Source organism: Prionailurus viverrinus, chromosome E2 (assembly GCF_022837055.1).
Source record: "Prionailurus viverrinus isolate Anna chromosome E2, UM_Priviv_1.0, whole genome shotgun sequence".
Taxonomy (NCBI): domain Eukaryota; kingdom Metazoa; phylum Chordata; class Mammalia; order Carnivora; family Felidae; genus Prionailurus; species Prionailurus viverrinus.
In genome coordinates, this window is record NC_062575.1 from 50,054,358 (window position 1) to 50,065,080 (window position 10,723).

At 51.8% G+C, this 10,723-nt stretch overlaps 1 protein-coding gene across 8 annotated transcripts; it reads left to right on the forward strand.

Annotated features, from left to right (window-relative positions):
- The first annotated feature begins 5,033 nt into the window (after positions 1–5,033).
- Positions 5,034–7,918, forward strand: ZNF575 (zinc finger protein 575). 8 transcript variants are annotated; one of them, XM_047837043.1, is made up of 4 exons: positions 5,034–5,431; positions 5,712–5,826; positions 6,204–6,401; positions 6,874–7,918. In XM_047837043.1, the coding sequence occupies exons 3-4, from the start codon at positions 6,320–6,322 to the stop codon at positions 7,530–7,532; spliced, it is 741 nt and encodes a 246-aa protein (XP_047692999.1). In that variant the 5' UTR covers positions 5,034–5,431; positions 5,712–5,826; positions 6,204–6,319; the 3' UTR covers positions 7,533–7,918. The 8 variants fall into 8 exon arrangements, with proteins under 8 accessions (XP_047692999.1, XP_047693000.1, XP_047693002.1 ...); XM_047837044.1 differs by having other exon boundaries at positions 6,245–6,401; XM_047837046.1 differs by having other exon boundaries at positions 5,712–5,807; positions 6,158–6,401.
- The last annotated feature ends 2,805 nt before the right edge of the window (positions 7,919–10,723 follow it).

A 10,723-nucleotide genomic window follows, 5' to 3' on the forward strand; every position in this document is an offset into this window, starting at 1 on the left:
GGCGGGGGCGGGGCCGTCTTAAAGGGGCCGCGCCCGCGGCCGCTGGGGTGGGGGTGGGGATCCAGTCTGGCGAAGAGACTTCAGAGACCGAGAAGACGGTGAGACAGAGAAACGGCGAACGGGGAGACACTCAAAAGGCGAGGGAGAGACGTTGGGAGAACACGGACAGAGAGAGAAATGAAAACCCAACAGGAGGCCCCAATACACTGATAGCGGGACTCCTTGTGTATTTCCGGTGGTTTTTCTTAGGAGAGAAACAGGCAGACAGAAAAGCTCAAAGTCAAGGAGAGAATTTTGCACATTTATTCCTCACTTGGGGTCTCCTGTGTGCCTGGCCCGAGCTGGGAGAAGCTGGGGACCTGGAGGTGAGCCCTGTCCGGTCGGTGAGGAGAATGGGTGCAGACATCAGGGCTGAAACAAAAGAAGGTTCAGGGATTGCCAGGAGCTCAAGGGAAGGAGGAAACAGGAAAGCAGGGATCCTCAAGCACTCTTTACTGTGAGGTTCCCCCCAGATAAGACCTCTTCACTCTGGGGCCCATTCTTGCTGTTTCTGTAGGATTGCTAGACTGTTCACCAGTCCCTTGAAGGCATGCACACCTTCTGGGTCAGTGTGAGATGCCGCCCTAAGGCGGCAGAAGAGGTTTAGAAGAGGTTTCTAAGAGGTAGAAACCTGGGCATACCCCTTCCCAGCTGTGCGACCTTGGGCTCAAAACTTACCGTCTTCTGGGCTTCATTCAGTATGAGTATACTCATCTATAAAATGAGGTTGAAAAGAGCTCCTCCCTCATTGTGAAGATCTAATAACTTCAGACATGTAAAGAGTCTGGGAGAGCGCCTGGCACAGAACACAACTATTATTGTGATTTCATCACCATCCTCAACTCCTTCCAATTCATCACTAGGCCCTGTTTAAAATTTTTTTATGTTTATTTTTGAGAGAGAGAGAGAGACAAGACAGAGTGCAAGTGGGGGGAGGGGCAGAGAGAGAGGGAGACAGAATCTGAAGCAGCTCCAGGCTCTGAGCTGTCAGCACAGAGCCTGATGCGGGGCTCAAACGCGTGAACCGTCAGATCATGTGATCTGAGCCTAAGTCGGACGCTTAACCAACTGAGCCACCCAGGTACCCCTATCTAGGCTCTGTTAAGTTAACCTCTCCAATCAGGCCACTTCTCCACCATCACGCCCTCAGCCCCAGTCAAGAGGCAGCAAAGCATAAATGCAAATTACGTGGGTTCCAGGGCCTGGCTGCAGGAGTTTAAATCCTGACCCTGACCCTGTGTGACCTTGAATAAGTGACCTCCCTCCTTGTGCCTCATTTTCCTTTTTCTGTACAGTGGAGATAATAGTAATGCCTCCTCTTAAAAACTTGCTGTCAGGATGAAATGAAAGAACGTATACCAAACACTCATGATAGTTTCAGGTATACAAGAAGTGCTAACTAAATGCTGGTAGTTAATATTATAATTAATATATAGCAGCCACCTCGCTGGGCTTCTGGCTTCTGCTCTGCCTCCCTACAGTCTGTTTTCCATGCAGCAACCAGAGTGAGCCTTTTTTTTTTTTTTTTTCAACGTTTATTTATTTTTGGGACAGAGAGAGACAGAGCATGAACGGGGGAAGGTCAGAGAGAGAGGGAGACACAGAATCGGAAACTGGCTCCAGGCTCCGAGCCATCAGCCCAGAGCCTGACGCGGGGCTCGAACTCACGGACCGCGAGATCGTGACCTGGCTGAAGTCGGACGCTTAACCGACTGCGCCACCCGGGCGCCCCCAGAGTGAGCCTTTTAAAATATCAATCACAGCAGCGCCTGGGTGGCTCAGTCAGTTAAGCATTGGATTTTGGCTCAGGTCGGGATCTCATAGTTTGTGAACTCGAGCCCCATATCCAGCTCTTCGGGCTCTGCAGTGACAGTGCCTGCTTGGGATTCTTCTCTCCCTGCCCCTCCCCCACTTGAGCTTTCTGTCTCAAAATAAATACATAAAAAAATTTTTTTTAATGTCAGGGGCGCCTGGGTGGCTCAGTCGGTTAAGTGTCCGACTTCAGCCAGGTCACGATCTCGCGGTCCGTGAGTTCGAGCCCCGTGTCGGGCTCTGGGCTGATGGCTCGGAGCCTGGAGCCTGCTTCCGATTCTGTGTCTCCCTCTCTCTCTGCCCCTCCCCCGTTCATGCTCAGTCTCTGTCTCAAAAATAAATAAATGTTAAAAAAAATTTTTTTTTAAAAAGTCAAAAGAGGCGCCTGGGTGGCTCAGTCAGTTAGGCGCCTGACTTCCACTCAGGTCATGATATAGCTCCTGAGCTCCGCATCAGGCTATGCCTTGACAGCCCAGAGCCTGGAGCCTGCTTCAGATTCTGTGTCTCCCCCTCTCTCTGCCCCTGCCCCGCTCTGTCAAAAATAAGTAAACATCAAAAAAATTAAAAAATAAATAAAATAAAATAAAATAAAATAAAATGCCAACGACAGATTAAAGAATCACAGAAAACAAACACAATGTGTGGATCTTGTTTAAATTCTGATGCAGACGCAACAAGTGTAATAAAAAGATATTTATGGGATATAATGTCCGGCATATAGCTTCAAAATCATCTGGGAGGAGTGGGTGGGGGAATGAAACATTGGCCATCAATAGATAATTGCTGATGCCAGCCACTTCTATTGTTAACAATTCTAGGGGCGCCTGGGTGGCTCAGTTGGTTGAGCGTCCGACTTCAGCTCAGGTCATGATCTCACACTCCGTGAGTTCGAGCCCCGCGTCAGGCTCTGTGCTCACAGCTCGGAGCCTGGAGCCTGCTTCAGATTCTGTGTCTCCCTCTCTTTCTCTGCCTCTCCCCTGCTCATGCTCTGTCTCTCTCTGTCTCAAAAATAAATAAAAACATTAAAAAAAAAATTAAAAAAAACCAATTATATTCTCACGCTTTCTGTATGTTTGAAATAAAACATTGTTCTTAAAAATGAAAAGCAAGATATGCAGGGGACAATGGCAGAAATGTGATAATGTGAAGAAATGACTCTTGGGGCGCCTGGGTGACCCAGTCGGTTAAGGGTCTGACTTTGGCTCAGGGCATGATCTCACAGTTCATGGGTTCAAGCCCCACGTGAGGCTCTGTACTGACAGCTCAGAGCCTGGAGCCTGCTTCGGATTCTGTGTCTCCCTCTCTCTCTGCTCCTCCCCTGCTCGTTCTCTGTCGCTCTCCATCTCTCAAAAATAAATGAACATTAAAAAAAATAATAATAAAATAAAAAGAAATGACTCTAAAGTTTGAAAGTTGTGATAATGATATTTTAGTTGTGTTTCAAAGAGAGAAAGAGTCCTTATTTTTTAGGAACGCAGGTTTAAGTGTTTCTGGATGAAATGTGTGGAATTTACTTCAAAATAACTCAAGGGACTTAATGGGGGAGGGGATGATGGAACAAAATTGGTCATGTGGGTGATGGGGCTGGTTATACTCTTCCTCTTCCTTTCTTTTGGTCATGTTTGAAATTTTCCATAAACTAAAACAATTTTCTAAAAAAGAGTATATTGAGGCCCCTGGGTGGCTCAGTTGGTTAAGCGCTTGACTGTTGATCTCAGTTCAGGTCCTGATCTCAGGGTCATGAGTTCAAGCCCCATGTTGGAGTCCACACTGGGCATGGAACCTACTTTAAAAAAAAGAGAGAGAGAGAGAGAGTATATGAAGACCTAAACTAGTTCATGCCACTTCCCATATTTAAACCCCTTCCTTGGTTTCCCACTCAGCTAGACCTCTTTCTAATTCCTTGACCTCAAGTTCTGTATTGCCCCCAACGTCTATCTACTCGTCACAGAGAACTTCTGGCTGTTAATCCTTTCCATCGTTTATTTGATACAGATTTATTGGACACCTACCCTGTTCTGGACAGAGGGTGAACAAGGCAGACAAGTTGTTCGTCTTAACAGGGAATACATTCTAGAGGACAGGAATACTGTATTAAGTGCCTACCAGGGAGATGTGACAACAGAATAATGAAGGGAAGGGAGCATCATGAGCTACGGTGGACAGGGGAGGCCTTCTGCAGTGGTAATATTTGAAATGAGATCAGAGTGGGGAGTCAGACAAATATGTTGATGGAGGAATGACCTTGGGGGAGGACATAGAGAACCGCTAGTGCAGAAGCCCTGAAGTAGGATGGACCATGGGATGGACCAGCCCTGGAAAGAAGGTGAGTTTGGAGGATGGAGGTAGGAAAGATCCCCTGAACGCAGCATGTTCCTTCCCACCTTGAGCTCTCTGAACTTGCTATTCTGGCCTATTTGATTCTATCATGGCCTATTTCAATGCACAATAAAAACAAAACGTAATATTGGTAACATGCATTGAGCACTGTAGGCACTGGTCTAAACTTTCCATTGATTACTGAATTTAATCCTAACATCCCAGAAAGATGAAGGGACTTGGCCAAGGTTACACAGATAGAAAGTGGCCAAGTCAAGATTCCAAACTGGTTACCCAGGCAATGCGGCTCCAGAGTTCGAATAACCCTACACCTAACACCCAGGGCTCCCAGGACTCGCCAGACCTTATCACACTGAAGACCCACCCATGCAGGGCATTTTTATGGGCACTTCACGGTCATTCCCGTGCTGGGCGGGAAAGTGCACCGTCACGGCCCGGGGAAGGGTGCCAAGCGTGGCACCCAGGGCCTGGCACCAGGAGATCCAACCCTCCCAAGAACTCCCGCTGGGATATTTCGGGAACCGCCGTCCCCCTCCCCTTACCACATCGGGGCCGGGGCATTGGGGTAGGAGGGGCTGAGATTCTTGAATCACCCAATGGCGAAGGGTGCCGGGGGCCTATGCAAATAACACATTTTTTATTGGACCTCAGCTTTCTCTGAACCTGGAGTCTCACCCCGCCCACTCACGAAAAATTGGCCTGACTTCTTTGCAAAAGCCTTGGGCAGACGTTCCTTGCAATTCCCTCCGGAGAGTGAACTCAGGCTCCCAACGAATTCTCGAAAGGAAGGGGGACACAGAGAGGGAAGGTGCCTATGCTGGGCAGTGTCTCAGTGATCTCTAAACCCAGTTTCCCCGAGTTAGGTCCTGCACGTGCTTGACTCCACTCAGCCACCGTAGGCCCCGCAAGCCGCAGTACACTTTCCTATAGCCCTTAGACTAGCTCCGCGCTTGCTCACCAACTTGCCTGCCTCGCGCACCCACCCCTTCGATTTCTTCTCCCGCGGCAGCCTCAGCTGGCCGCGACTGCGCATGCGTACTGACGCCCCCACCGGGCCCCGCGTGGGAGGAGTGGATGGAAATGAGGCTGGGCAGAGCAACTCGCGCACCCTCCCTCCCCTCCCGTCGCTGGGCGCGCGCCGGGAGGTGCAGCTCCGCCGCGTCCGAGGGCAGCGCAGCAGCTGCAGCGGCCGCTGCGGGAGGGGCCCGGAGCCCCGCCCCCGGGGAGGGGCCTTCCGCAGGTGAGCCGGGCTCGGGTCCGGGCCTGGATGCCTGGGTCTTCGGGAAGTGGATTGGGGGCTGGACGCCAGGATCTCCCGGAAAAGAATCGACTGGAGTCCTGATGCATAGGTTCCGGAGGGACTGCATTGGTGCCTGAGCCTTGGTAGGGTGCATTGGTGCCCGAATGCCATGATTCCGAGGGGTGCACTGAGGCCCGGACGCCTGAGACCCCGAAGGAGAAATCCATTAGGCGTCTCTTAATCGCAAGACAGGCCACATTCTTTCTGCATCTCCCTCCAGGTCTCCCCTCTACCCTCCACGCTGGGGATGAAATTTAGCAACAAGGAGGAAGCAGTTCACGCGGCGTCCATGGACTGAGACTAAACCGCGACTCCGGTAAAGCTACCTATTGGAGGTGAATCCCGCCCACTGAGCTCAGGCCCCTCCCCTGGGACAGAGTTGTAAAAGACCCGCCCACCCCGCTGGAAGGCCCCTCCCCTGGGTCTGAGTGGCTTTGGAGCCTATTTATATGGCCCCGCCCATTCCCGTCTTAGTTTCCACTGCTGGGAGGTTCTAATGGGGGGAGGTCCCGCCCACTGTGGATCCAGGCTTCGGCAGCTCCGCGCTCAGGACCGCCCCAGAGTTTAAGTTGTAGAGGCCTCGCCCACTCCGTTCAAGGGCTCCAAGCCTGGGTCTAAGTTGCAAAGGGTCACGTTTGCATAAACCCCCGCTAGTTGTGCTTTTAGGCTCCGCCGGCCCGCAAGCAACACCTGCCCTGCCTTTGGATTCCAGACTTAAGACCTCGCTCCTAAAACACTGGTCCGTGATTTTAGGCCCGATAGCCTATCCCCATCAGCCTGATCATCACCGGCGTGGCCTAGCTCCCTCTGGGTTCCTGGGCCAGCAAGATGCTGGAACGAGATGCGGAGTCCGCGGCCGGGGACACGGATCCTAGTCCCACCGGCAAGGAACCTATAACCAAAGGAGGAGGTGAGAGCAGTCCCGCCTGTGAGTAGGGGACATTCTACAGGAATTGGGGCCAAGAGAATCACATTTTGAGGGAATCTCAGGGCGAAAGTTTGAAGGCCTAGGGTGATGGCCATTTGGGTTGCTCCGAATCGCGTTCTGGGGAATCGTACTATTTGGCGTTGGGGAAATTCAGTGATCATTTTTGGGGCTCAGAAAATTCAAGGAGGGTCAGGGGGTTTGATATGTGGAATTTCAGGGTGATCACTTGGGAATGTACTGGAAACGAACATCTTAGTCGCTTTGGGGTTCCAGCTCCGTAACCCTTTGGAGCCCCTTAGGATGATCATTTGAGGAATCTCAGTATGACCCTTGAGTGTCCAGATACACTCCAAGTATCAAGGCTGGGACGGGGTGGGGGGCGGGGGAGGGAAGCCTGGCCTAAATTCAGGTTGTTGGCTGATGCCTGGAGCCCACCCGCCCTCCTGTCCTGTAGCTCCCCACCAGGGCTCGCCGCAGAAGCCCAGCCAGTCGGTTCCCGGGCCTGCCACGTCCGCGGGGGCGCCTTCTCGACCCCGCCGGCGGCCCCCGCCCCAGCGCCCGCACCGCTGCCCCGACTGTGACAAGGCCTTCTCGTACCCGTCCAAGCTGGCCACGCACCGGCTGGCACATGGCGGCGCCCGCCCGCATCCGTGCCCCGATTGCCCCAAGGCCTTCTCCTACCCCTCCAAGCTGGCAGCTCACCGCCTCACGCACAGTGGTGCCCGCCCACACCCGTGCCCACACTGCCCCAAAGCCTTTGGCCACCGCTCCAAGCTGGCCGCCCACCTCTGGACCCATGCGCCTGCCCGCCCCTACCCGTGCCCGGACTGCCCCAAGTCCTTCTGCTACCCCTCCAAGCTCGCCGCCCACCGCCACACCCACCACGCCACCGACGCCCGCCCTTATCCTTGCCCGCACTGCCCCAAGGCTTTTTCCTTCCCCTCCAAACTGGCCGCCCATCGCCTGTGTCATGACCCCCCCACGGCGCCGGGCAGCCAGGCCACGGCCCGGCATCGCTGCTCCAGCTGCGATCAGGCCTTTGGCCAAAGACGCCTCCTGCTCCTTCACCAACGCAGCCACCACCAGGCTGAGAGCCAGGGGGAGCGCGAGTGAGCCCTCCCCTTGGCTCACAGCGCCCCCCTGCCGCCAGCCCCGGTCAATGAAGAGGTGGCATTTCTAAGCTGGGCTGTATGGACTTGCCTCTGCTCCACGCTGGGCTCAAACTTACCGGGCTGAGGACTTCTGCTCACCTGTTTGGGGAAGGGAAAGGTGTCACCCATAGTTAGCACTGGGCCCCGAACTATGGGTTTGGAGCTGTGGGTTGAAAGCAAGTCCTGGCTCCGGTTTCTTCCCTCCTATTCATAAGGCGAAAGTAAAAAGTCTGCTAGCACCGGGGGTTGGTGAGGAATGTGGGGAAACAGGGTCTCTCCTTATTGTGAGTTAAATTGGTGCCTGCATTTTGGCCGTTTTGACTGTATCTATAAAAAATTTTAAATGCACACATGGTCGTGTCAACTATTCCACTTCTAGGAACTTATCCTGTAGATAAACTCAGCACGTTGAAATAGGCGTAAGGGTGAGGATGTCCACAGTGGGATGGTTGTGGCCAAAGACGGGAAACAATCCAAGTGCCCGTTGGTAGGGGACCAGCTAATAAATTCCCGTAGGGCCACAGAATGGACTATGTTGCTGTAGGAGAAAAAAAAAAAAAGTCTACTTGTATAGATGGGGAAAGAGTCCCTAAATATACTAAATAGTGAAAGCAAGAACAAAGGGTATACTACCAAGAGTAAAAAAAAAAAAAAATTAAATATTTATTTTGGGGGAGGTCACAAGCAGGGGAGGGGCACAGAGAGGGAGACACGGGATCTGAAGCAGGCTCTGTGCTGACAGGCTGACATCAGCGAGCCTGATGCAGGGCCCGAACTCCTGAACCTCGAGATCACGACCTGAGCTGAGCCGAAGTCGGACACACTCAACCGACTGAGCCACCCAGGTACCCCAGTATAATTTTTTTTTAAAGCTCAAGCTTTAGAGCCAGCCCTGACCCACCACTGGGGGACCTTGGACAAGCTTTGACCCTTCTCTGGAGTCAGATGCCTTATCTAGAACATGGGAGTGTTATAAGGCCTTTATAAGGACGCAGGCATCATCTCTGGCAGTCACTTCCCTCCTGAAGCCTGTTTCTCCTGCTATAAAGTAAGAATGACTGAGATAACCTGGAGCTGTCCTTCACTCTTCAGATGTGTATTAAGTGCCCACAGTGTGCTGGCCCCTGCCCAGGATGGTAGGAACACACCAGTGAACAAGACAAGCCTGGTCTAGTGAGGGAAGCGGGCACTAATCAAGTAGGGACCAAGAAAAGAAAAGAAGAAAAAAAAAAAAAAACCTAAAGCGGGGCGGGAGGGGGTGGGGTAGGGGAGGCAGCCACCACCAAGAATTATTTCAATGTTGACATGGCCAAAGACGCCATTCAATGAATGACATCCGTGGCATGGGCTTGGGAACAGGCCAGTGAAAGAGAACCAGGAGCTCAGAAACAGACCTGTGCTTACCGGGGGTCCTGACTAGTGACAATCCCCACATGTCCATGAGGGCCTGACAGTATATGTTTGTAGGCTTTGTAGGCCACGGTGTCTGCTACAACTACCCCCACTCTGACGCTGTGGTGCAAAAGCAGCTGTACACGTTATGATACATGGGTGAATGAGTGTGGCTGTGGTCCAGTAAAACTCTGCAGAAATAGTAGGTGGGCTGGGTGTTGCCCATGGGATGTCGTTTGCAGATCTCTGCTGTCGGTGAGTGGGGAAAGGACAGGCTAATCTGTGAACCAGCTGAGAGGTATGGAAAAAAAACCAAGTGGGACCCTGTGGAGGCAGAATAATGGTCCCCCAAAGAGGTCCACGTCCTAATCCCCAGGACGGGAGCACGTTAGTTTACACATGGCAGACGGGACTTTGCAGATGTGATTAAGGATCTTGGGCGTGGTTAGGCAGAATACTGGCCCCCCAAAGATGTTCAGCCCCTAATCCCTGAAACCCACAAATATGCTATGGGGCGAAGGAGAATTATGGATGAAGGAATCAAAGTTGCTAATCTGCTGACTTTAAAGGAGGGAGATTATCCCCTTGAGATGGGGAGATTATCCTGATTATTCCAGCCCCCTCCCCCCCCACCAACGTAACCAGAGGGGTCCTTATATGGGAAAGAGGGAAGCAGAAGAGTCAGAGGCCATGTGACAATGGGAGCAGAGACTGGAGGGATGCAGGGCCATGGGGCAAGGAATTCAGGCAGCCTCCAGACACTAGAAAAAGTAAGGAAATGGATCCTCCCCGGAAGGCACACAGACTTGCACACCATGATTTTAGCCCACTGAGACTGACATTGGACTACCACTGACCTGCAGAACTGTAAGAAAATAAATTTGTGTAGTTTAAGGCCCCTAAGCTTGGGATAGTTTGCTACAGCAGCAATAGGAATCTTACAGATCCTGGTCTCATACCATACACAAAAATAAGTTTCTGGTGAGTTAAGATTTAAGTTGGGAAAGCAAAACAGATGGAAATAATAAAGGAGAATATCTTAGTAACCTCAAAGGTACAGAAGGAATCCGTACGACACGAGAAATGCACATCGTAGAGGAAAAGACTGGTAAATTTGACCATAAATCAAGTGACAACTATGACAAGAGATACAAGAAGAGTGTATATATACCTAGCACATACTATTTTTTTTTTTAATGTTTATTTATTTTTGAGACAGAGAGAGACAGAGCATGAACGAGGGAGGGTCAGAGAGGGAGACACAGAATCTGAAGCAGGCTCCAGTCTCTGTCAGTACAGAGCCCGATGTGGGGCTCGAACTCACGGACTGTGAGATCATGACCTGAGCCGAAGTCAGACGCTCAACCGACTGAGCCACCCAGGCGCCCCTAGCACATATTATTATATAGAGGGTTAGAAAAGATATGTTTGAGGAGGGAGTGTTTGAGTTCAGATCCAAAATGTGTGGATGGAATGAGAGATGCTTTGTGGAAGTATCCAGCATAAGGGGTAGGACCGAGCAGGCAAGTGCAAATTAGCAGGCCGCCAGACCACAGTCCACTCAGCAAAGCCTTGGGGGAGGGGTGGGCGAGGGTGAGGATTCAAGTCCTTCCACACCCGGAAGTGCGGTTTGTATCAATGTTTACACACAGAGCTGTTCTGGAAGATGCCCTCTGCAGCAACCACACCACCATCCAAGTTTCAGGAACGCAAACGCACTTGAGGGGTGTTGATCTCTGGTCTAAACGTCATTGTACAGGT